This window comes from Rhopilema esculentum, chromosome 8, assembly GCF_057945365.1.
Source record: "Rhopilema esculentum isolate cy_ngs chromosome 8, ASM5794536v1, whole genome shotgun sequence".
NCBI lineage: Eukaryota > Metazoa > Cnidaria > Scyphozoa > Rhizostomeae > Rhizostomatidae > Rhopilema > Rhopilema esculentum.
This window is the reverse complement of record NC_142822.1, coordinates 11,459,082-11,486,071: the sequence shown is the minus strand read 5'-3', so window position 1 is coordinate 11,486,071 and position 26,990 is coordinate 11,459,082. Positions and strand designations below refer to the sequence as shown.

General features: G+C 37.5%; 4 protein-coding genes across 4 annotated transcripts in view; 2 read left to right on the top strand and 2 right to left on the bottom strand.

The window, feature by feature from the left end:
* Window positions 1–2,547: 2,547 nt before the first annotated feature.
* Window positions 2,548–5,975, bottom strand: LOC148959885 (uncharacterized). Its single transcript, XM_089109806.1, has 2 exons — window positions 3,265–5,975; window positions 2,548–2,618 (listed from the first exon to the last, which is right to left on the bottom strand). The coding sequence occupies exons 1-2, from the start codon at window positions 5,348–5,350 to the stop codon at window positions 2,548–2,550; spliced, it is 2,157 nt and encodes a 718-aa protein (XP_088965932.1). The 5' UTR covers window positions 5,351–5,975.
* LOC148959884 (uncharacterized) lies at window positions 5,358–9,297 on the bottom strand. Its single transcript, XM_089109776.1, has 6 exons — window positions 7,599–9,297; window positions 7,417–7,487; window positions 6,975–7,238; window positions 6,611–6,862; window positions 5,988–6,248; window positions 5,358–5,571 (listed from the first exon to the last, which is right to left on the bottom strand). The coding sequence occupies exons 1-6, from the start codon at window positions 7,669–7,671 to the stop codon at window positions 5,503–5,505; spliced, it is 990 nt and encodes a 329-aa protein (XP_088965902.1). The 5' UTR covers window positions 7,672–9,297; the 3' UTR covers window positions 5,358–5,502.
* Window positions 9,298–12,199: 2,902 nt separating this feature from the next.
* LOC135695182 (uncharacterized) lies at window positions 12,200–24,974 on the top strand. The gene is made up of 4 exons (XM_065214178.2): window positions 12,200–12,517; window positions 17,448–18,191; window positions 19,664–20,054; window positions 20,275–24,974. The coding sequence occupies exons 1-4, from the start codon at window positions 12,314–12,316 to the stop codon at window positions 20,880–20,882; spliced, it is 1,947 nt and encodes a 648-aa protein (XP_065070250.2). The 5' UTR covers window positions 12,200–12,313; the 3' UTR covers window positions 20,883–24,974.
* Window positions 24,975–25,459: 485 nt separating this feature from the next.
* Window positions 25,460–26,990, top strand: part of LOC135695188 (dimethyladenosine transferase) — a 10,626-nt gene continuing 9,095 nt past the window's right edge. The window contains exon 1 of the mRNA XM_065214186.2: window positions 25,460–26,294. Coding sequence (XP_065070258.1) covers window positions 26,237–26,294 — 58 coding nt within the window. The 5' untranslated portion in view covers window positions 25,460–26,236. The remainder of the gene's footprint in view (window positions 26,295–26,990) is intronic.

Genomic DNA, 26,990 nt, shown 5'->3' with positions numbered 1-26,990 from the left:
AAGGCAAGGAATATGTTACCGCACCGCAGCAGCCTCTTGTAATGAAAATATAAAGCAACGCTGATGTAATTTACCAAAACGACGATGTTTGTTGCTAAAGATTAAGAAGGTGGTGTTCTGGGTGGGAGCTGTTGATCAAGATTTATTTTGTCAAAAAGACAGTTGATGTTGATGAATAAAGTTAACGCTAGAAAAGTGGTGTCGTGAAGAGTGGACCAATGCGGCTTAGCCCCCCTTGTTAAAATTCAGAGAGATTCTTGGGGCATGATCGTGAATTTTAATTTCCAGTACCGTGAAAGCGTGATTTGCAATCATTTTACTCGTGATTGCCTAATTAAGCATGGATACCTGGTATCCCCTATATTTAACATGAAAAAGGAATGAAACAAAGACTCATACACAACAGTGTTTTTTATGAATCAGTTTTCTTTGTCTGGCACACAATATTTACAGTTTTACTAACAGCACATACATTCGGCGTACCTAAACAAATGCCCCAGTGGACCTTCGGCGTACAGTTGAATAAAATGCACCCTAGATTTATTGAGAGAATTTTACTTTCTGAACAGAATGTGTATCTTCTTTGTTTCGAGTATTTTCAGTAGGCCATGTTTACACATCCAAAATGCAGACATTGCAAAGATATTGAAAGTTAGCTACAGAATTGATGAAAATAATAGACAAATGATAGAAATGTACCTAAATAAGTTAGTAAATAGATCAAATAAAATCATACATAAAATGAACAGTTTTTTTCTTTTTATTTCATACAAAATGATAAAAAGACGGTCAAAAAGTTTTTACCTCTGAAAAAGTGAGAGAGGCTTCAGCCACCATAGGAGCACAGAATAGAAATAGGGTCTTGGGGCATGCTCCAAAAATTTCGGAATTAAGCTTCCCTAAAGCCTGGAGTACACTAAACACTCATTTTTGGGTCATTGTATCTTCTCGGTATTGTTTGAGATGTGAAATGTATGTTACCTCTCTTGTGAAATGTATGAATACCTGCCTCTCTTAAAGAGTCCCTTTCTAAAACGCTTTTCCCGCATACACATTCAAGCGAGACATGGACTAAAAAGAAGGCTGCAATGCAGAACTTTAATCGCTTTTATAATAATTAAGGAACGGGAAGAATGCATAAGATAAGATATCGATGGTTAAGACCTGGTTTTAAGCAAGCCGTAAAAACGAATTTAACGCTGATAAATTCGCCTCTAATCACTGAGATTTGTACCCCATGTTTGTGTGGCTGCTGTGTGCCGTTCAGATAAGGACAAGGAACTATTGTAAACTGTCCTTACTCCTAGTTTACTATCTGTGGCAATTAATTATCTTTCCAACTATGATTCAGAGACTAAATTATAGAGACTCTGTGTTCCGGGACCAGTGGCGGAAACACAGGTTTTTATTTCGGGGGGGGGGGGCAGGCCTACAATTTCCTGACAAGATGACATCTTAGATCATGTCTTATTTCAAAGAAACTGCACATTTTGATAAAAAAGTATGATTTTTTGACGGGACCCTTTAGAAATCTTTGCTGACCACGCCATAATTAAGTAGCAAGAAGAACAATCCATTTATGATTTTTATTTTATTTTAGCATTTTATCTTGTTTTCTTCGGTGGGAAATACGCAGCATAGAAAGCAGCTATAAACAGCATAGAAACATGTTCGCTAACACAATAGAAACAGATAGATGCAAATACTTATCTAGGCTGGTATCTGAATATGATGGTGATTAAAAGAGGCTGTTGTTGCATCTTTAACAGGGGAAAAGAATACCAGTTCACTGCCGGACCATCGTGATCCATACTTGCTAGCAAATTATTTTAGTAAATTTTTCATCAAAAAGATCAAGAAAATGCAGAAAAATATTGACGATGTTTGTGAGTCTGAGGCTATAGAAACGAACAGTGTGACACTGCCAAATCAATCTGATGTTTTTTCAGTGAATTTGATGTTCTTTCAGAGGAAGATGTAAGAAAATTTATTATGAAATCAACAAGTAAACATTGCCACCTTGATCCAGCACCGATATGGCTAGTCAAGAAATGCAAAGATGTACTGCTTCCTGTGATCACAAACATGATGAATCTGTCACTTTCATCTGGCTGCTTTCCAGATGCCTGGAAATGTGCGGTAGTAAGACCCTTGTTAAGCCCTGGCCAAACGAGCCAACATTTCGCCCAACATTTAACCCAACATCTTTCCCAACAATGGTGGGAGTTGTTAGGAACGCTGGCCAAACGATCCAACAATTCACCCAACATTTAGCACAACCGTTTTTGGGATACTTTTTGGGATTCAGTCCAAGACAACCTAAGCCTGCCATCCCTGATCTTGAAAGCAACGCTTTTCTTTTCCCCAAACCCCTATTAATCTCCTTTACGGCCTCGTCTACCCTGGGTACCAGACTCACTATATATGAAATAAAATAGAGAGTCTGGTCTAGTGCGCCCCATTCTCGTTCTGGTGTGCTGATATTAACCAATCAGGAGCGAGTGTACAGATTTCTGTACGTTCAAAGGTCACAGCGAAACAATAAACTTAGCTCTGGTATAAAACATTGAACAGAACTGAACATAAATAAATGCTAGCGACCGAGGGGCAAATCACTCCTGAAAATGGCGTACGAGATTAATAATCACTAGTGATTAATTTGTGATTAATTCATTTTAGTGTGTGATTAATTTGATTTTTTAATGATTAAAGTGATTAATTTGTGATTAATTTATGATTATTTTAGAATTAATCACAGATTCAAAAATGCTCTCAAACAAGCTTCTGTGAAAAAAACCCAGTTTGAGCAGACCAAGATGCATGAAGAAAACGAAAATATCCTCCATAAAGCAAACTAAACAACAATTTTTTATAAATCAAACGACAACCTATCCTGCCAGTTTGGCAGATATTCTTGTAATGTGCTACATGGAATCGAAAAAGAAAAATTTGCATCATCCATAATAACCGTTTCATCGATGGTAGCCATGTAACTGTCAGCAGCGAGGTAGCCACATGTAAATTCTAATTCAACCGATTTAAAAGAAATAAAATCCTTTTCCTCGAGACGTTCTTCATCACTTTGAGAAACCGCGGAGAACCAGTTTGCAAAAACTCCAATGTTTTTTACGGAATCTTTAGACAAGTCCACATAGTTATTTGAAAATTGTCTCTGTCTTTTGTTCCCTGTCAAATATGAAAATTGGACTACTCGCCCGATTAAGCATTTATTGCAATCCACTCTCTGAAAAAGGCAAAGATCACCTGAAGAAATTTTTTTCTTGCTAGAAAAAACTGACTTTGCACTGTCATAGACATGGTTTGGCTGTGTAGCTCTGACCCTTAGTAAACGATCAGCTGACAATTGTGTGTTTTCTTGGACAAGATAGAGTGCTGTAGTCTTGCGAATATAAACGCCATTGAATAACACAAATTTTCTTTTTCCAAGGGAACTGGACATTGAATATTCTTTTCCGTTGAAAACCTCTGTGCTAAACCCTTGCACTTCTAAATCATTCACACGTTCGTATGTTGGAAGACTATCCTGTGCACGTACTTTGCGCAATTTAATCTGTGATAAATCTTCCTTTGCTGTCATGATTTCTTCATTGAACAACGTTGCTGCCTCAGACTGTTCCAGTTCTACATTTCCCCTTTGCTGATTTTCAGGAAAATCCATTTCTTCATTAACTTCGCCATCATTTTCTATACCATGTTGAAGGGCCTCTTCGACACTTTTCAGCTTAAGAAAGTATTTATCTTCGTAGGAATCAAAATGAATATCACATGATTCAGCTAACTCTATTGCACTTGACTTTGCTGCAAAAATGGTCTCAGTTATATCTTCAATCCGTGGAGTAGACAATGTATCAGGGCTTTCTTCTTTAGTCTGCAAGAGCCGTTTTTGCACTCGCGGGAAAATTATTTGATCATCGCATTCAGCAGAAGATAAAAATTGTAGTTTGTGGATTCTGTTTAGAATTCCTTGCATTGTAAAATTTACAATTGTTGAGAAGGTTGGAGTCATTGCACGAAGGATTCTAAATAACTGCTCACAACCTTGAGAGCCACAGCACCAGATTCTAAGTGCCTCTGGGGGAAATACCCCCGTAGCAACATTATAAACCAAGTTCAACAGCAGGTGAGCGTTTAATTCAGTGCACATATAAGCGTTGTTGCTGATAAAGAAGGTATCTTCTTGGCAATGATTTTTCTTTAGCCAACACCTCCAAATCCTCAAGAAGAAAACTGACTTCCAAATTTTGCGTAAGCGACATAATGAATGAAGTGACTTGTCAAAAAAAGAATCTCGAATATCTCGCATTAATGAAAGATATATTCTTGTCCCCTTCACTTTGTGAGAACCATGTAATTTGGCAAGGCATTCATCAACACAAGGCTTCAGCAAAAGCTCTATGCTAGAATAGTTTTGCTTATCCCTGGAATCAATAGCCCGTTGATTCAAGCCATGATCTGCCTTGGGAAAGGATTGAAGAATTTCTGCTAGGTGTCCTCTGCATGCTGTTTCGGAACCCAATGACAACAAGTTTGAGGGTGTTATTAAGCGAGTTCTTAGTTTTGCCAGTAAATGTACGGTGTCTTGTGCACACAAGGAACTCATAGAGAGTTCTGGCATAGCATAGAACGACCATCCTTCTGGAATATTTGAACTTCTACAGGAAATTGTGAACAGTCCTGTTTTCTCTACCATCGCCTTCAGAAAAGGGCCAGCACCATCACTTCCAAATGACAACACTTTAACGTCTCGCAATAACAAACCATCTTCAATGTGCATCCATCTTTGAGAAATTTCTTTATGGCTATACTTTGAATCAGTACCCAAAACAAAGAGCACAAATGATGGTACTGCAGGACTTATTGATTTCACCACAACACAATGTGCATAAGAAGACATTGTTTTTGTATTTACAGCCTCTCTAATTTCTTCAAAGCTGTCAAGAACAAAAGCATCAGCACAAGGTAACCCTTCTTCATCAATCGGTAAGCAGAATCCTACAAACCTATCGTTTGACTGATCATATTCCACTCTTTTCAAAATTCTAGTATCATCCAGATGCACATGAACGTAACGTGGTGCATCCCATTTTTTCAAATGCTCTTGCAATTCATCAAAACGAAAATAACCTTCTTTGATTTTTGAATCCTTCTTGATGTTTTTCTGCAATGTTGAAATTGAGGGCAAACCACTTCCTAGATTAACTTGAAGCAAGTCATATGATGCCTTTCCCATCAAACAAAACAGAGATGATGCAAATTTCATGATGGTACTGTCATGCCGATACCCAGCTTTTGATATTTTCTTGGAATTTTGTTCAGCATTTTTCATCATTTTTGCAAGGATCGGCTGAACTGTCCTTTCCTTATCAACTCCACATATGTCATTTATCGATTCTCGAAATGTGGCAGATTTATCAATTTCCTGTGCCAAGGCAACAATGTCAAAGTATTCTGTTATCTTTCCCTGTCCTGGACTTTTGCCGATTACTTCAATAGCCCGCTGTCTTCTGTAACCTCTGGTTGACCAGCGGGCATTAACGAGTTTTTTGAAAGCTAAAAAATCACAGAAAAAAATTTGAAGTTCTTTTTATTGCAGCTAAATTTTAAACACACCTTTTAAGGGAATCGATGAAAAGGAATTTCAAATGTTCAATATTTTGATCTTGTATTAGATACGTTGCAGCAAATTTTCAATACACTTTGGTAGAGCCACAAACTAAAATTACTGTAGCATTTTTGTTGGGTGCTATAAACTACAACATGCACACACAAAGGTTTGGTTCTCAGAAAGTAAAACAATACATAATATTTGAAATATAATTTATATACTTATATCTATAGCATTGTAAACATTTGTATAATGTATAGTATTTGTAAATATATTCTATTTTGCAAACTCTTTAAAACTTCTATTTCTGAGAAAGCATATAAGATAATCAAAACATCTTTAGGTTAAATTAATTTCTCACCTGATGACAGGGTGTTTGCAAATCAGAATTATTGTTATCGTCGTCGGAAATTTCATGCTGTTGTCCAGAAATGACAAATGAATCTTCAGTTGAAGCATCAAAGTTGATCCGTGCCTGTTGTTTATCTGCACTTAATGGCGAACAAAATTTTTTCACGTGTCTTTGTGCATTGGACAGAAGGACACCACCATTTTGACCAGTGGACAGCACAATGTCTCTTTTGCATTCACCACAGCTGAACACTGTCATTCCCTTTTCTTCCTGGAATTAAAAGATCAGGAAAAATTACTGCTGGTATCCAAAACTTCTGTTGCGTCTTCTGTCGCTCACGAACTTCTGGTAAGGAACAGTTATTTGTTTAGATTTTCAAAGTTAAAAATAGCTATGAGCCAAGTCGGAGTTTCTGGAATTCTGCAGCTGTAAACAAAGCCAATTTTCGACATTTCTATTGTTTTCGAATGCTCGTGACACTTCTGTGAAGAGATTTGCTTCCATTCTAATAATGTTTAGCTTTTATCAAAGTTCGATTGCCCAGTACTCGTTAGTGAGTCTCTTTTGAAAAACGAGTGTAAACATGTTAGATGCTCTCATTAACAATAAGAATAAGACAATACTGCACTTACCTTGAATGAGAAACTGGTATTTGAGCAAGTAGATTTAGGCTGCTTCTTGAGCCATTTTGTCATTTTTTCTTTGAGATCCCCTGGAATCAACTTGGCCTTTTTCTGAAAATGGGATGACACATCTTGACTTGCCATTCTTTTCGAAACTTTTGCCTGTTTTTCTCTGCTGCCGCTATCATGTAGTGCTTTGTTTTTGATAAGACTCGCATCCTGCATTTTCTTCACATTTGCAATGAACACATCAAGAGCCGGCTGAAAACAATGAGTGCCATAAACAAACAATGAACAAATTTGCATCATATTGATGTGCGCAAGGACTCTACTGCACGTACACAAATGGCAATGCCTTGTATCTTATACTAACCTTAAGTCCAGGCAACAAAGTGAGCTTTTGTGGATCTTTATAAAATATGCCAAATACATCCTTCTTGTCTTCTACAATACTGCTTATTGATTTCATGAATTCGAAAACTTTTTCCAATTCACCATCTTCAGCAAGCTTGGACACAGCCTCTGGAGTTTCATATCCACAATATTTCAACATATTTTTTATGTAGCTTGCTTTTGGAGGTAATGTGTTCCAAATATCTTCTGATATTGTCACTATTGGTATGACACAAGTTTGGTTCTGTGAGAGAAATAAATAATAAATTGAAGTAAATATGCAAAGGCGCAAATCTATGTCATCTTAATGAACTTGCTACTGTGCCCTTTATTTTGCGCTTTGATTTAGATCACTCAATATTTCCATAATTTGCCAACCACTGAATCCACCCTACAACACAGTTAGAATAAAAGACCATTACCTTGAACATCCTTAGCTCTTTCTTCAATTCCAGACAAGACTTGCAATCTGGTACGTCTAGCTCATCTTCACCTAAATATCGAAGATACTGTTACGTTAAGTTTAAAAAAGGCAAAGTTATTATAAGTCAAAAAATTGGTCACATTTTACTTTTAAAATAAACAAAAATCAATCATTACTTACTTTCTCTTGCTTCCCTATCGCTATCGATGTCTTCTTGACCAAGTTGCAAATGGATCAGACTTGATGATGTCATTGTTGGCAATCACAGCAGCAATCAACGAGAAAGGTGTGACAGTGGTTGGCGGTAAGAATTCAGAGTTGCCACTCGGTGAAAGTGGGATATACTTTCAGCGCATGCGTTTTATGCCTACCTTCCCCTACTGACTTTTCCTCAATCATCCCTATAAATCGAGTGGTGTAACGCAGTTTAGACCAACCTAGTTCAAAAACTAAGGGCTCCTGACCAAAATGGGACCTGAACGGGCCTTTTAATCACGTTGTGCTAAAAGTCTTTAAAAGGCCTTTTTGAAATCCTTCATTCTTTGTTCGTTTATTCCAAAAAAAATTTAAAAAAGAATGAAATTTTTAAAAATGGCTTTGAAAAAAGCAAACATATTAGAGCGTAACTATTTTTTGTCTGGCAAACTTCAAAGTATTTTTTGTGATTAATGTGATTTTTCTGTGATCAATTTGATTTTTTCTGTGATTAATGTGATTTTTTCTGTGATTAATGTGATTTTATTGTGATTAATTTGATTGTTTTGTGATTAATGTGATTTTTCTGTGATCAATTTGATTTTTTCTGTGATTAATGTGATTTTTTCTGTGATTAATGTGATTTTATTGTGATTAATTTGATTGTTTTGTGATTAATGTGATTTTTTGCGATTCATGTAATTTTTTTGTGATTAATGTGATTAATTTGTGATTAATTCATTTTAGTGTGTGATTAATATGATTTTTTGTGATTGATTTATGATTTAAATGTGATTAACTCCGAGAGCGTACGTGATTTTAAGCAGTGATTTGCCCCTCGCTAGCGACCGTAACGATTGAGTTTGAAGATGCTGTTAAAACTGTACTCAAAGAATATTTTCCGCATGTTGTGGAACTGAACACAGAACAGCATTGAAAGCCTTGTTTGCAGAGAGAAGAGACACCTTCGTCATATTGCCAACTGGCTTTGGAAGGTCTCTGATATTCCAGGCTGTGCCTCTCGTTGCAAAGAAATTAGGCCTTGTAGTGAAATGCAGTAGATAAGAAACACTGCAAGGCGCCAAGAACAAACATCAACAAACACAGTAAATCAGTTATAGCTAATATTTCGCCTTGCATACGGGGCTCCGCTTGTCATATTGGCCATATTTGCTGTGGTGACCTTCCAACGTGATGATTCTAACCGCCGCGGTGTCCAAGCGCGCTGCCTTCACAGTTAGGAAGTAGACGTTGAAAGTACACACAATTTATGAGGAAAATTACAAAAGACTTATTTTAAGTTGTATACGAAATTTGATAATGATTAACATTTAATAACTGCATTGTGCTAACTTTAATTTCATGCTTCGCACATGTTTTTTGCTGCCAAATGGCGTTTCAAACCTGATTTGATTGTTATCTTGAGGCAGAAAAGTCTATTACCACTGTATTGAAAATGTCGACGTTAAAGAAAAAAATAAAACACATTTGCTTTAAGATTTCCCAAAACTCCTCTGACTACTGAGTTTCTTTGTTATTTATCTGACAGTCTTGTTTCACAAGCCTAGTCTGTTAAATAGACTTCAGTTCTTTCAAGTAAGTTCACCAGAACGAGAATGGGGCGCACTAGACCAGACTCTCTATTATTTTATATAGTGAGTCTGGTACCCAGGGTAGGCCTCGTCGTACTAATCTTTACTCACTAAATCTCTTTCTTCGTACTCTTCCATTATCCAATATTCTTCAGTCGTCCAAATCTATTCTACGCTCTTCATCTTAAAATTTTGATCTCTGCTTCACGGACTCGAGCTTGGCGCGCAGCGCTATTCACTTTTAAAAATTGTTTACAGCGCTTGCGTGAAGCCAACAAATGTTGGGCAACCCGGCCAAACGAGCCAACAACGCAAAACAGCACCTTGAACAATAGGGATTATTTTAATTACCATCCAACAGCCGCCAACACTTTTGACCAGTTTCAAATCGATCCAACAATTCAGCCAACATCTTTCCCAACAATGTTGGGTGACCCAACATGGTGGCCAAACGACCCAACATTTGAGCCAACATGCGAAAAAAGCGTGTTGGCTGAAATGTTGGGTGAAATGTTGGCTCGTTTGGCCGGGGCTTTAAAGAAGCTTGGTCTTGATCTTCTTTTCGAAGATTTCAGACCCGTTAGCAACTTACCATTTGTTTCCAAGCTAACAAAAAAAGCAGTTGTTGACAAGTTGAATGAACATACCAAATCAAATGAATTATTACCAGAAAAAACCTCTGCTTATAGGAGGGATCATAGCACAGAGGTTCAGTCGGATATGTTTGCAGCTATAGATAATCAGCATGTGGCATTACTGGTGATGCTAGATCTTAGTGCTGCATTTGATACTGTGAATCATGAAATGCTGTTGAATAAAATGGAGTCTCGTTTTGGTATAAGTGGAACAGTCCTTAATTGGTTTAGATCATATCTAGATGGAAGGAGACAAAGAGTTATTGTGAATAATGCCATATCAGAAGAGATGCATTTGAACTGCAGGGTACCTCAGGGTAGCTGTTTAGGGCCTGTACTGTTTGATACTTACATCAGTTCTTTATATGATGTCATTAGTCAACACCTTCCAAATGTTCATGGCTATGCGGATGATCATCAGCTATACATATGGCTCAAACCAGAGCCTGTTTCCGAGAGAGAGTCTATTAAGGCCATGGAGATGTGTGCTTCTGATGTTTGGAAATGGATGTTGGCTAACCGTCTCATGATCAACGATTCAAAGACGGAGGTAATGTTACTGGGAACAAGACAACAACTGTCAAAGGTTTCTGTTGAAGGTAGAAGAGTAGGTGATGAGCTGATTGCTTCTGTTGGCACAGTGAAAAACCTTGGTGTATCCTTGGTGGAAATGATCAAAATTTGAAAATGGACAAACACATTCAAAATTATGCAGTAAGGCATTTTACCAATTGTATAAATTGAAACGTTTACGGAAGTTCCTTAGCAACGAGGCAATCCAAACTCTTGTTCATGCATTCATTACTAGCAACTTGGATTACTGTAACTCTCTGTTTTATGGCATGCCAAAGCATCTTATTGACCGACTGCAGCGTGTCCAAAATGCTGCTTCTCGTGTTGTGATGCTACTACCTAAATTTTGCATGTAGTTAAAAATTATCCTGCTTACCTTCAAGTGCTTGATAGGAGATGCACCTGTGTATTTACGGGACATGGTGGAGAGGTATGTGCCCTATAGAACTCTCAGATCGAGTAACTCGCTGCTGTTAAAGGATCCTCGTTTCATTAGGTGCTAGAACTTTTGCCTATGCTGCAGCTAGTCTTTGAAACAGTCTTCCGCTTGAAATTCGTTCTTTTGACAATATTGATCATTTTAAATCGTCTTTAAAGACTCATTTATTTAAATTAGCTTATGATATTATGTAATAGGTTTTAAATTGTAAAGTGTATAAAATACTGTATTATAGTTATGCATTTTAATCATGATTATTATTATTATCATTATTATTAAAGATTTTAAATGGCAGAAGAAAGGATGTAAAACTACCAACACCAAACCACATCAGAAATAGTATGTGTGCTATTGAGGTCCTTAAATGCTTGAACTGCCTTGGACCGCCTCACTTTATAATAAACTTTCAGAAAATAAACCATTATAAAGCAGCTCGTGGAAATGAACACAGTTTATTGCTTCTAAAAGCGAAATCTGAAGCAGGACGGAAAACTTTTGCATTCCAGAGTGCAACAATATTCAATAAAATATCCAAGGAACACACGAGTATAACATCAACTCAAAAATTCAAGAGTTACTGCAAGGGTTTGACTTTGAACCTTTTCCTTTAGACAATATCGTTGCAAATAGCTTTTAAACTAAATCTATATCATTCAGATAAAATAGTTTCCTGGACCTACCGGGATATATTCAGGTGTCTCGCTTAGCCACAGTTTCCCTGGGAAAATAGCCTATTCTTTTTAAACGTAAGAAGGGCAATTGCCCAAGGACCGAGATACCGGGGGGGGGGGGGCCTTAGGTTCCATAAGTAAAATAGTTGTAAAAAAGGGCTGTTGTTACACTGATTTATCAGGGCTGGCCACCCCAAACAAAAAGTTGTATCTCGGTCTTTGCAATTGCCTCCCCCTAATAAGTAAATTAAAAAGGCCCTGATCACAGACAAACAAGAGGACTACACTTTTTTTTACAAGGACAAGTAAATTCAAGTTCAGGCTTACTGTTTATAATTTCTTCGAAAATCTGAGGCTGGATTGTTTTTTATTTGTTCTTAATTTAATAGGGTGTAAGCAGTGCGAATGCTAACTTTTTCGCTCTAGGGAGGTAGTCTAGACTCATTTGCCAATAAAGTGAGTGAGACAACCTTCATTTTCCGACAGGTTTGAATATTCACCAAAAAAACACCCACACATGGCTAAAAATCCTCGATTTTGAGAAAAAACTTTGATCAAAATTGCATTTTGCAGAAGCTCAGCCTCAGGTTGTTCTCAATTTGCTTTAAATTTTTGACAAATTTTGAGGCTCGTGTTCTTATAGAAGGGTGCCTCTCTTTCACGCAATGTTGTTACTGCTGCGGGAAATTCCCAGAATTCGTGTTGCCAGTTCCTTCAAACTTCGTTTGAAAACTTTTGAAGATTGTATTGCAGCTACTTTGAAGCGACCAAAATACGAAAGATCTGTGAAATGAAAATTTTATGCACAATGAAGAAATACCTTTCTTTGTCTGTTCTTATTATCTCTGTATTTGGAGCAGGGAAAACGGAAAAAGGAAAAGGCTTTGTGGATCCTGTTGAAAGGATCTTGGCAGAGAGAGGCCTAAAGCTGCCCCATGAAATGAAAATGACTGAACGTTTAAAAACGGCTGCCAATGAAAATGAGATGGACTCTGTAAGTTTGCTGTGTTTTTGGGATTTAATTCATCAGAAATTTTCATTCTGGTGGATTTCTTGTGATGAATTTTCAGTTATGTTATAGTCACACTAAGTCATCACATCTTATGAAGTTTAAGTGTGTTGAAAAAGAGGATTAAAAATCTTCTGTGAATTGATAGGAAGTCAAAACACGAATTTTTACTAATTAAAATTGCATAAGGTACAAATATAACATAAAGTCTGGGTAGCAACGAAACAAAAAACTAATAAAAAGCGGTGAACCATTAAGAACCAGACGGTGAAAGTAGGCCTACTTTTTGTTCATCTAAATATGAAACTTGTTGGGAAATGCATTACCTGAGCAAACATTTTACACTGCTCGATGAATGAGTAGTAGCTGTTAAAATTTAGCAAACCCTTTACTGAAAAACATTGGCTTAGACAAAGGAAGGTTTTGCAAGTTACAACCTTATGCTAATAATGAACAGCAATAACACATTTATATACCAGTCATAGCTATGTCCTTTGTTTCTTATTAATATAAACATAAATCCAGTTTCTATTTTTCTATTGCCTCTGACTGCATGGAATACAAAATTTTAAGCTTAAAAATTATCATGAAAATTTAGTCAACACTTTCAGTCATTCTTGTTAAGTCACACTGATGGTTACAGTCAGGGATGGATTTATGTGCCAAGGTTTGGGGGAGGGGGTGTTAGTTAGTAATTGGATTTTCATGCCACACCCTTCAGGACACTGGAGAATGTTGGAAATGCCTATTTTCCAATTCAGTTTTTATCTTTAAGATAGAAAAGATAAGGAAATAAGCAAATTAAAATCTGGGTATTATTTGTTTATTTCTGACTACCAAAAAAAGATTCTGACTACCCATTAAATCCTCTCCTGGTTACAGTAAAGTGGAATTTTTCCCAAATATCCAAAACTGTCCAGTTTAGCTCTCTTTAGAGTCACACTCCACTTCCAGGAACAACTTTTCAAGCAACACTTAGTGTGACTATGACTAGCATCTCCTGTTTTATAACTATGGCCATGGTCACAAAATTTAAAACTAATTTTTGGAAGTCATTAGGCATCAAACAATGGTAATTGTTTAGATTTAACACTGGAAAATATCAACATATATAATTGTGAAACATGTTGTTGGTTTAATTGTGCTGCATTATAGTAAAAAATGGTCACGGTTGTAAGGTCTGTTGCAACACTAAAAAATTCAGACATTTGCCCTATGAACAGATAGCAGTGAGAACAGTAAATACATTTAGTCACTCAAGCCAAAAAGAAATCCTTCCCAATCTGTCTTAACAATATCCCACAATTTGTTAGGAAGAAAGGCCATTAAATTTTACAATTTTTTATAGGAAGACCTAACATCAGATCAGTGACCATGTCTTCACAATGACATTTTTATGTTTTTTAATTTAAATCTGTTTTTCTTTATCTTCCATCTTAAAATTATTTCACCACTTCAATACAATTTGCTACAGCTTTTTTATTTTCAGTTAACAAAAATTGTTTTGTGACATTACTGGGTCATTCCATATCAAAGGGATCTATGTAACCCACTCCTTCAGAACTGTCCAATTTTTTTGTAGGGTTGTTTATACTAATGAGATAGATACACCCTGCAAATTTCAGCCCAGTACCTTTATTTGTTCCAGAATGAGAGCAACTTGAAATTTGCACAATATTGGCTCAAATTTCTCAAATCCACCATTCTGAAATTTTGTCATAAATCTTTTTGTTAAAGTTAAATGTAATCTTTTTGAATTTCGCCCTAAAAATGTCTCTTTTGAGTAAATCAATTCTCAGAGCTTTGAAAATCACATCAGAAACCTGCTAACAACTACAGAAAAGCATGTTTCGGATTATTGGTAAAGCCCGATCCTCGTTCCACCTAACAGTTTTAGAATCTATCTACATAAGCACGAAAAAACCGCTACTGTGTAGACAAAAGGAGTTCGTTTTCACCTTAGGACTCCACTGGTAACATTCTAATAGGTAAGCGGCACTGATTGGTCAACCTTTACAGTCATGTGCTCGTGTTTCTGATTGGCCTATTTCGATCCACAACTGGGTATATATATTTCTTAGCGTAGAGTTTTTTATCTATGTTCTGGCGTTTTAAACTCTGAAGAGTGTCAGACGAAAAGCTTTAGTTTACTAAATGTTTGCTTTTTTCAAAGCCATTAATAAAAAATGTCGTGTCATATACACTTTAAAAGCCTTTGTAAGTCCATCTCCACATTTAATTGCAACATTTTGAATTTTGCATTTTCAAAATTCTATCCGCCGAAAGTTTTATTTTATTTTCTTTTTTCGTGAATTTCGCCTTTCCTAATATACTACAGCACTTCAGTTTAGGGAGTGGGGTCTCTCCTCGATTAGTTCAGCCAAGGGCTACGGAGCCACGGGGGTAATGGGGGCAGCATAGGGGCAGCAAAGTGATTCATATAAATATTTTGAATGCTAATAAAATCTAGGTTTCAAGCATATCTGGATACCTACATGCAAGACAAAAGTCAATAGTTTCCATTTTGATGAGAACTCAAAACCGACTTGCAAAGCAATTCGACCAACAAAAATATTTTCGTTGATAAGTTTTCTTTAACTTTCATGATCATGCTAAACAGATTTCAGATTGCTACCAACCTTGGCTCGCATGCGTTTGACATCTCAGTAGTGGGCCCGTATCCCTCTTTTTCCCTAAATTCAGTTTACCTGCCCCATTGCAGCTCACCGAGTTGCTCTTTTTCTCAACTGCATAATCAAAAAGTGCCCTTGAATTGCTTAGGTGCTATACGAAGTGAGCAAAGGGGTGACCTTTGGGGCGATGATCTAAAATGTTTCGGCTTTTAGAAACACCAAAATACAAGTTCAACCGAAAAACAGTGACGATGGAAAATTGGCCATGGGCTTTGAGGTTTAGGGCGCTCTCGAGGTTTCCAGTTTGTGAAAGCAATTAGTAAGACATAACAAAAGTATGCAACATTTTAAACGATTGCAAAAAGGCGACTGCAAAAAAATTTGAAATGAATTTTTAGGTAATCTAAAGGGCACCGTTTCTCCAAAAATTTTTCTGTTAGCTTCGCTCGCGAAGGGCCTCCGGGACCTCTCGGCAACACTACACACAACTAAGCAAGAAAATTTTAGCCAGGCTTTATGTAACAGCCTTTTTAACAATAATAGAATGATATGATTTTTTCTGCTCTCAAGATCTTTGTCAAACAGATTGAGCCAAATATGGAACTCAGTTCCAAACGAAATAAGTACTCCTCAACTTTACAAAAATTAGAGAAGAAATCCCAGAATTTTCGTCGTTCAATACTTGTGATCTTTACAAGAAATACGTCTGCAATATCAGGTATATTTGATTCAAATTATATTTAGCGTCAGTAATTTAAATTGGTTGGCTTTATTTAGCTTGAAAATAGCTGCAGATTGTACCAACTTTAAATAAAGAAAGAAAAGAACAGTAGTTTCAGAGGAGTTATATCCAACATCAAGCCATGTAGCTGGTCATCAGAGCAAAATTTTGCTTTAATGTAAGATAAGATTGGGCCCAGCCTCCCTTGATGGTTGATGTTGTGGTGAAAAGTTCGAGAATGAAGTTTGACTGTGGTCTTGATTCCAACGTATCATTATGGGTGTTGCCTTCATTTCCAAAAGTCTTTAGGGCGTAGCAACACAAAATTGTTCACACCTACCTTCTATCCCTTAACAGGGCTTTCACCTACAGCCAGGCTGTGTCATTGGCTAAACAACAATTCCTGATCAGTTTTATCAGCAAAATTTGACACCTCAAGGTGCCCTTTCTGCCAGTCCTGCCCCGCCGCTTCATGAAGCTTCCGGCGCCTCAGAGTTCAGCTACTGAGAGAGCTCCTCCTTTAAGAATTTTACTACCTACTTGATTTGTATCATTTTATTTTGTAATACCTCTATATTTATATTCATTTATTGTACTTTGTTTAGTTGCAGTTGATAGTAGGAAGTGGAATTTAAAAATGAAATGAACATGAACATTGATTACAAATGCCACATATGTGTTATTTACCAAACAATTAATTCACATTTACCTTTGTGACTGGGTTGTTCTGCTTGTTACTGTGTTGTTACTGGGTTGCTCCGCTTGTTACCGTGTTGTTATTGGGTTGTTCTGTTTGTTACTGTGTTTTTACTGGGTTGCTCCGCTTGTTTCTGTTTTGTTACTGGGTTGTTCTGCTTGTTACTGTGTTGTTACTGGGTTGCTCCGCTTGTTACTGTGTTTTGTTACTGTGTTGTTAGTGGGTTGTTCTGTTTGTTACTGTGTTGTTAATGGGTTGCTCCGCTTATTACTGTGTTGTTACTGGGTTGATCCGCTTGTTACTGTGTTGTTATTGGGTTGTTCTGTTTGTTACTGTGTTTTTACTGGGTTGCTCCGCTTGTTACCGTGTTGTTACTGGGTTGTTCTGTTTGTTACTGTATTATTACTGGGTTGCTCCGCTTTTTTCTGTTTTGTTACTGGGTTGTTCTGCTTGTTACTGTGTTGTTACTGGGTTGTTTTGCTTGTTACTGTGTTGTTACTGGGGTTGCTCCGCTTGTTACTGTGTTTTGTTACTGTGTTATTAGTGGGTTGTTCTGTTTGTTACTGTGTTGTTAATGGGTTGCTCCGCTTGTTACTGTGTTGTTACTGGGTTTTTCTGCTTGTTACTGTGTTGTTAATGGGTTGCTCCGCTTGTTACTGTGTTGTTACTAGGTTGTTCTGCTTGTTACTGTGTTGTTATTGGGTTACTCCGCTTGTTACTGTGTTTTTACTGGGTTGCTCCGCTTGTTACTGTGCTCTTACTGGGTTGCTCCGCTTGTTACTTTGTTCTTACTGGGTTGTTCTGCTTGTTCCTTGTTTTCTGCTTGTTCCTTGTTTCAATTAAAGTTCCGCTATCTTTTTAAAGGCAAGATGTGTGGAGGCAGCTAAAGAGATCAGAATTTTAAAAGATGACTTGAATGAATGCAGACAGAAGAGGGGTGAAGTGTCAAAACAACTAACCAAGAATATTGTCAACCAGGCACTTAAAGAGGCTCCTGTGGATACACCGTACCTCAAGCAGCTGTACAGAGCGATATTGCAGTCAGTTATTCAATCAGAACAAAAAGAAATGTCAGTAGCAAAAGTAACTTATAGGATAAGTAAAGACTCGACAGAGAAGATTGAAAAATGCATATCTGATAAAAAAGATGCACAGCTTTGCACCAAGATCCTGCTTAACATTTTCTCTTCTGCCAGATTGGAGACACCAAACAAAGTATTTTCTGATTTTTTAGGCATCATCTTAAAAATTGACTTTTATTATCTACTCTATTTCATCATCATTGCTTTGATACTTTTGGTCATTTATCACGCAGTGAAAAAACTGTTCTTGGCAGAACTGACCCTGCTTGGCCTTGCTCTTTTGCTCTTCACATCCTGTTTCATTGCAAGTGTCCCATGGGAGTGGATGAGATTGTATAAGTCAGCTATGGCAAGAAAAACTGCAGCAAAATTTAATGTGCCTGAAGAATGCTTTACAACAAAGATGTCATATGGTGCCTTGATCAAATGGTGGCTCCGTGACACATTTTCATTTGCAGAAAGCTCTTGCTCCAAGTACTATGATTCTGTGATTGTTGATCCGATATGGGAAGTCACCCCTGGAGAGGTAGGTTTTTCATTTGCATGTTTTAAAGATATTTGACACGATATGTAGTATATGTACATAAGATATAAAGAAAATTACTATTTTGCCGGTCTGTCATTAAGTGTTGGATACTGTATAAGAGAGTTTGTATGTTCTACTTGGTGAGAACAGGAGTTCTAAGTCGCCACTTCAAGTTTCATTCTAAATGCGATTATGAAGCAGCTGCTAGAACTACTCACCCTATGGGTGTTACTATATTACGTTGTTTTGTCTTTAGAGGTATGTAGAATTTCAAAGGTGTTAGTTGGAGGGCAACCTATATTATTTCAACATTCTGAAATAAGTTCAGAACTTTGTTTAGGATGGAGCTCTTACCAAAGAATTTATAATGACTAAGTTTTTCTTCCATGCAAAGTTTACATCATTTAGATTTGTTAGAATAGGCTGTTAGGGTATTTGTTAGAACTGCTCTTTTTCTTTTTGATAATTTGATAGAAACTTCTCCTGTTTTCTCTTTAGTTGCCAAACAAATTTAAATAGTTCTGTACTGTTTTCGTGCTTCTCATTTCATTTCATTTTATGAGTTGCGCACTTCAGCAGAGCTGTCTTTCAAGGGGCCCGTTTTAAAAAAACTTTAATTACAATACCTCAAAAAAAGAAGAAAATACCTCTATATTTATTGCTTAAACATATTTAAGCGTGAAGCCTGCCTAGACCGAACTGAAAGGCAATCCCATAGGTTTGCTCCTCTTTAATAGAAACGTCTTCGCCCGTATGCTGAGTTTTCTCTTGGCAGCCCCAAATCAGTCACTGCATTGCAGAGACCGTGGATGGAGCACTGTGAATTACAGGTGAAAAGGCTACACAAGTATTCTTGAGTCAGCTCATGCAAGGATTTAGAAACCACTGTTTTAGTTTGACAACGTATTAGTTCATCAATGGTTTTCATCCAAGCTCTTGGATTAGTGTTCTGCCTGGGGCATCAAATCAAAACTGCCCAAGCAGCTCGATATTTGAGTTTTTGTAACATTATTTTGCACTCAGCCCCAGCAACCCCATGGCGCACCGCGATCCCTGTTTAAATGGTCTTCAAGATTTTCATTGGTAGAAAGAACTGTGTGCTGGTCACGGTTCTGAGTCCTACCCTGGGCGTGTAACTTGCACACATTTTATCTCAGTATAAAAACTTGTCAGTGCTAGAATGTTGCATTTTTACTTTCATCAATGCTGCCATTTTGTTTTGAAACTGTGAAGCCTTTAAGATGTAACAACAAAAATGACTTCAGCTTGAATCATGTTTTTATTATAGAGGCTATAATGAGTCTGTCTGATAAGTACACGTGCACATATATCGAAGTGACAGCAAACATGTCTCATGTTTTAATTAAACCTGTAATATATATCAAACAAGTCCACTATTTTTAATATTTTATCTTTCTGTACCATTGAGTCCAGTGCTTTCACTGTTTTTGTGTTTACTTTTCATTCATTAGGCAGTAGCCGCAGCAGCATCTCGCATATTTTTTCAACCATTGCTAGTATTATCAGAGCACCTTGGGAAAAGTTTCAGAGTTCTGTTCAAGGAGATTCCAGTGCAGTGGCAGCTTTTGGTGTTTGTCACACTTTGTGTTATGTTTCTACTAGCCATTGGAATTCAAGTCTATACTCCTGTATTGCGAATTGGCAGGGGTGAAAACAACGCGCCGCAGTTGGCATACAGAGAGCAGGTCCAGGCACTGAGAAATCAAGTGAACAACCTACAGGCCCAACTTGAAGCTAGGCCAGTTTATCGCAACCAACTTAATCATCTTCAGGATGCCCCCCCACAAGAAAAAGCTATAGAAGATCTCCCTCCACAAAACATGATTGAGAATATTGTCCAAGGTGGGTATCTTATTATCGTCTACTTCTTTTAATGCATTTACCAAGATCCATGGCAGAAAAGAAGTTCGTATTTGTTCCTTTGCTCCATGTTTGAATTCTTTTTTAGAAGCGCCAACGTTCGTGTGTAATATTTTTGTATTTGGCTTGGTATGTATGTGTATGTTTAAGTTTCACGCGATATGTTAAGTTCGTCCATTTCCTCCCATTAAAATCCATCTAGAAGATGAAATAAATGAGGAATCACAGAGACAAGCAGAAAGACAGGGACAAGCAGAAAGACAGGGACAGGCAGAAAGACAGGGACAGGCAGAAAGACAGGGACAGGCAGAAGGACAGGGACAAGCAGAAAGACAGGAACAAGCAGAAAGACAGGGACAAGCAGAAAGACAGGAACAAGCAGAAGGACAGGGACAAGCAGAAAGACAGGGACAGGCAGAAAGACAGGGACAGGCAGAAGGACAGGGACAAGCAGAAAGACAGGGACAAGCAGAAAGACAGGGACAAGCAGAAAGACAGGGACAAGCAGAAAGACAGGAACAAGCAGAAGGACAGGGACAAGCAGAAAGACAGGGACAAGCAGAAAGACAGGAACAAGCAGAAGGACAGGGACAAGCAGAAAGACAGGGACAAGCAGAAAGACAGGGACAGGCAGAAAGACAGGGACAGGCAGAAGGACAGGGACAAGCAGAAAGACAGGGACAAGCAGAAAGACAGGGACAAGCAGAAAGACAGAGAGAAGCAGTCGAGAGTGTGTATGAGCTGCCAGCGGGACCAGTAATTCACCAAGACACGCATCCAATGATGAACGGTTTTTTTAGAGATGGCTGATTCTAGAGATACAAAGGGGTTTACTGATACAGCTGAAAATATTCCGAAGTTGCTTATTTTTGGGGCTTGTTAAAAGGGCCCGGAGAAATTTTGCCTTAACTGAGGATCAGTTTGTTGCAAACATTGTCATAATTCCTCCTTAAAACCCTTTGAAATGGACAACAGAATGAGAGAACTAAGTGGGAAATGAAACGGGGGCTTAGGGGCTTGCCTCCGGAAATATTTTGAAAAACACCCTATTTAGAATGTCGGAACATGTCCCAAGTTGAAAATCAAAGTTTTTTATCCACAATTGGCATTGGCATGAAGAAGACGCTCTGTCAAATTGACTGTATTTGAAACGTCTACACGGCTGGTCAAATTTGTAGGTATCAAGTGACGTATTGTCCTCAATTTTATGTATCAAATGATGATATCAAATGATAGATTTTGAAAGTTGGACTAAAACCCAAAGCCCGTTTTTCTGTAAGCGAGACACTCACTTCCAAGATTTTATAAAGAAAGAAGCTTCTCTGGCCTAGGAGACGAGATTATTTTGGATTCAACTCGATCTCAAAATCTTTAAAAATTTGACGAAATATATGACTTCGTTCTCATCAAACGGTAACATAAAATTTTTTGAAAGTTTTGCATCATTGAGAAATGTAAAAGGGTGCCTAATCACCTGCTAGCCTGATGACTATGTTGCTCCTGCCTCCACGCTACTGTTACATATCATTTGCAAAGGATATTATGCCAGTACACCAGCGTGCGCAATTAACATGTGCTCAAAACCGTAGACTTGTCCGAAAAATGTCTGATAACATATCTTGGAAAAATGGATTTTAAGAGATCTTGCTGCCATCCTTTTTGTGCAAATTGATGATTTTGCAGGTTGATAGGCTCCCTCTCTATGAGAAACTGTGCGTAGAAATGGTAAAAGGATAAGGAATTTCTTAAGAAAAGGCGCAGTTCCTTTCCGGGACCAATTTGAAAAAAAATTGGAAAACTTTAATAGCAAGTTGTAAATTTGAAACCAGTTTTTTTCAAAACAGCCGGTTTAACTTTCCATTAAGTTTTCTAAAAGGTTCTTACATGACGGCATCAATCCTCAACAAAATCTGTATAAACTTTTTTTAAAAAGTGGTCAAGATTTTTGACTTCAAGTAGTGATAATTCATTTTGGTACAAAACTCCTTGTTTAAACGTACAAAAAGCAGGATGCCTATGAGTTGTTAGTTGAATTGCAAAACATAATAGCTTGCCACGGACAGGAAGTATTGTCCTCTATCATCCTTAGAGCAGTCTTCACTATCCAGGGATGGCCAAAAGAAAAAAGGACTATTATTCAAGAGAGACAACACAAGGAATATGCACATATCACGAAATCAAAAATCGGCAATATTAGAAAAATCCCCTTCTCCCTAAACAACTATTTTAACAAAATTTATCAAATAGCCATCATAACCGTAATAACGTTTGTGTAAATCCCCCCTCCCCATCTTTGATTACATAATATGTGAACGTTCCCATACCCAATGGCCAAGGCATCGGTAATTTTATCCAGTTACAGCCATTCTGATTAGAAAGAGCACAGGGTAGTGCTCAGCTGATTCTTTTTCAAAGTGCGAGCCCTCAGTTATTGGATATCAGGCACTAGGATTAATTTGCATTAGCCATAAGATTAGCCATAAGTTAAAAACTAATATGGTTAGTCAGACGTCATTGGTTTCACAAAATTATTAGTCATCAGTCAATTGGCAAATAGTCTGCTAGTTAGCTAGTGAAAATCCCTACTACCCTTTCAACAGAATTCGAATTAATTCAAGTATTGTGCACCTGCTTGAAAAAATTACAAGCTAACCAAAATTACAAGAGGTTTTATACTCCGAGGAGTTTCAGACAAAAAGCTTCTAGTATGTTTAAAATGTCTGCTTCTTTCAAAGTCATTGTTCAAAGCAAAATATGTTCTTTACAAGGTTTTCGGAAAATCTTGCAGAATTTGTAGACTGGGAAACTTTGCAATCAATCTTAATATTGTTCAACTTAAGGCCGTTGGTGGTCAAACGATCCAACATTTCACCCAACATTTCGCCCAAAATTGTTTTCGATGTGGGAAGGTGATCCAACATTGGTGGTCAAACGATTCAACATTTCGCCCAACATTTCGCCCAACATTCTCTCGCGCAGATCGAAAAGGGAATGGGTAGTGGTAGGTAACATTGATGTTGCTTAACAATAGTAGGCACACCAGACGTCCACGATGATGGCCGCACATAACGATGCACCACATTTCGATCCGAGAAAACGAAAGGCAATCGCCGCCATAGCTATAAATGGTATCAATTGTAAGCAAAATCGAGAATCGAAGCGAGAATCGCAGCGAGATTCGAAGCGAACGAAATCAACCCGAGAAGTCAACAACAATGCTATGATTGAATTTTTGCGGTCTTTTACCGACTACGCGTGCGCAGAGCCAACAATGTTGGCTGAGGTGAACAAACGATCCAACATTTCACTTAACACTTCAAAACAAAAGAATTGTTGGACGTCGGCAGCCAACATTTTTGACCTCAGTTAAATTTCGTCCAACATCGAAATTTACGATGTTGGGTCACCCAACAAGGTGGCCAAACGGGCTTGAGCCCCGGCCAAGCGAGCCAACATTTCACCCAACATTTCACCCAACATTTCAGCCAACACGCTCTTTTCGCATGTTATCTCAAATGTTGGGTCGTTTGGCCGTTTGAGTCGTTTGGCCGTTTTGGTCGTTTGGTCGTTTTCATATGCCATTTTTATAACAGGTCTGTGTCAAACAACAAAGTTTTGTGTGCAATGCCGTTACCTAGTTGCATTTTTTTGCTTTGTATATAATCGCTTTAATCGTTTCAAGGTGTAATCCTGCAGTGAAAGAGTATTCGTTCATGGAACTATAAGATTTGGCGTGAGTCTCGGGCCTCTAAGGCTGTTATTTTCTTTAATGGTTAAGTCGGAATTTGCTTCCAAACGTATTCCAAACTGGAAACTTTGTCGCGCGCCCGCGATATATTGCCCGCGCACTCAAATTTTCTATCCGCGCACTTTTGCAAATTGGCCGCGCAAAGTCCCTATTTGAATACATTTTACATTATTAACAATACAAATTTCTTAAAAGTGCGTGATTTCAGGCGCGTAGTTGCGCAGTCAGGCGCGTGAACTTGCCGGCGCAAGAAACAAAGTTTCCAGTCTGGAACGTATTGCAGTTTTTCATTTTGTGAAAGCATGTCTCAAGGGACCTTAAGAGATTTTGACAGTTTGATTGTTGTATGGTTTTAAAGAATAGGAGAGTTGAGCTCTCTAATGTTGAGTGATCAAAAATATTCTCCTGTTTCGTTAGTTTGGATTTCTAGAGGGTTTTCAGTTGCTTGGTTTCATTTATGCTAATCTTCTATTCCCCTGAAGTGGTATTCTAAAGTTCTTCTCGGAAAAGACTCTAGATATTTTCCGTCAATCATTGTTGCAAAAAATCACTGCATAACGATTCTAATTGTCTTCAATTTTTCATTGCTTCTAAGAACCTGTTTTTATCATTGTACTAGTTGTTTTATCTTGTCTAGATAGAGCTCTACATATTTCAATACACACTTTTACACATTTAGTGCATTTTTAATAACATAACATCTGTAATTTTCAAGCAGTTGCTTAAATTGGAGGGCGATCAGAACACTGGTTTTTTATTATCTGTTCATCTTAGGTATACAGTTACTTGTGAAAGTACTACGTGTATAAGATCGATTTTTATCAACTTTGCCTTGCTGTCAGCCTTTTAAGTCATGTTTAGTGTCATCAAACGAAGATTTATAATATGACGCAAATGGCCTGAGACAAAGACCGAGATACAAATTTTTGTTTAGGGGGGGGGGGGGGCAGTCCCGATAAATCAGTGTAACAATAGTCATATTTTACAAAATAACAGTTTTTTACTAATGCAACTTAAGATTTTTGGGGGGCCAAGGCCCTCCCCGCCTCCCTTTCGGTATCTCAGTCTTTGGTTTGAGATTAGATTTAGCTTGATTTGTTTGTACTCTTACCCTTTTTGGTTTATGCTGCTATAATTTCATCCATGAATTGGTATTTTCGCTTGCTTTGTCCCGAATACTGTCTTTTTGCTACCAACGTTACTAAAATTGAAACTAAACTATGCATAGTAAATGTCTTAACTGATTTAAGCCATTGAATAGCGAAGTGCCCTTCTTAGCAATCACGACCATCAAAGAAAATTAGCAAAGTCGGTGAAAGTCAATCTCGTTCCCATATCTTAAACAATCTACCATCGAAACACTGGTGTGAATATTTCCCTCCCACCCGAGGCGTCACCTCTGATTCTCCCCCTAAAATAACGAAAATATAAGACAAGAAAATTCCAGTGAATTCTTTGTAGCAATAGCAGAAGATTAAATGTTGTGCACAGAAAAATACATAGATTTTCAAATACATAGTTGGTTTTCAACTTTTACATACCTTTTGTTAGAAGGCTGCTCAAAATGAAAATCAGATATCATTTTTACCAGGCTAAGTTAGTAACAAGATAGGCATGCCTATTATTTTATGCCTGCCTGTCTCATCTATCTTAGCATAAGCCCAAAAAATAGTTTTCACGAAGGTTTTGTAACTTTATGTTTCTTGCACCAGGCTGAGTCAGAAATTCGTTCTATGCTATTTTTAGGCCGGAAGGTTAATCGTTTGTTAGTCTCTTTGTTTGGGTCGTTTTGAAGCGCCTGAAGTCAGGTCGAAGGACTGCACAGCGTATTTTAAAGAAAGGCCAAAATCTAACGTTTCAATTGTGGATAAATTTAATAACGGCCGCCACCATGGTTGGCGGAAAATTTTTTTAGATTATATTAATCTAGGAGTGGCCAGAAACAGCACATCAAATAGATTTTAACGGGAGAAAATTCAAAGCAATATTCTTATGGTTTTCATAACTTGATTCCATAGTTTTATCTGTTGACATGAAAAAGGAAAAGTCTCGCAAGGTTTTAGAATGATATTTGCATAACAGCGTGTAAGATGGAGAGAAGAAATTCCCTCCTCTACCACTGCGCTGCATTCAAACCATTCCACATCAGCCAATCCGACACCACCATCGCCTTTTTTAAATAATATAATTGTTGTTTATTCTCGGCGTATTGCGGTGTTTCATATTTGCTACATTTTTAAACAAATTTGCCTCACTCGGCAGTACACAGCATGACCCGAGTTAGACATCAGTTCAGGTTTCCGTCAAAACGAGGCGGCTATAGACGGAGTAAACGAACACGAGGCAATCTTGACGACCATGTTGAATTGAACCATGTTGATGCTGGGAAAAAGGGACGAACATTGAATATACAGAAATGCCTAAGGTTAGAGTGGAAAAGAAGACAAGAGTGCACAATGAAGTTGTTAAGCAAGGTAAAACCACACCCTCTGTCCTTAAGATTTCAATTTTATGTAGTAAGATTGAATGTAATAGTGCTTTTATTCAACATTTAACAAGGATCGGACAATGTGGGAGCAGACTACATGAGTAGATCCATTTGAAAATTGGACTTTCAAAGATTGATCTATTGAGTTACTTATAAGAAACTGTTTGAGCTGCTAATCAAGTACATGAACCGTTGTTGAAATTGTTGTTCGAAGAAATTGATACACATTTCGTTCTTAAATTGGGGGTTAGGTTACATTATGTTTCATGTGCTTAAAGTGTTATCATTATGATTGCGTATTTGGAGTAATCTTGTTGCATAAAGCGGCTGATTTATCATTGTTAGTTATCATTGTTTGTTCAGTGGTGTTCAAGCGTTATAATTGTGCATTTGTTCTGTTCTGTAGGTGTATTGTGTGTGAATGTCCCCAGGGGTGTTGAATGTGTGTTGCAGTGATTTGTTCTTTGTTTTGTTGGTTATGATTATGTATTATTTGTAAAGAAAGATTTTTAAAAAAGAGGAGTTGGGAGATGATGGATTGTAGTAAACATGGTAAAATGAGAGTGGAAAATTGAGTTCTTAACAGATAGTATATTCTTTTGAGTCGTCGTTTCATATGTTGTAAATGAGGTCTCCATAAATTTATGTGGCAGATAACCTGTTTGTTACAGAAATGTAATTA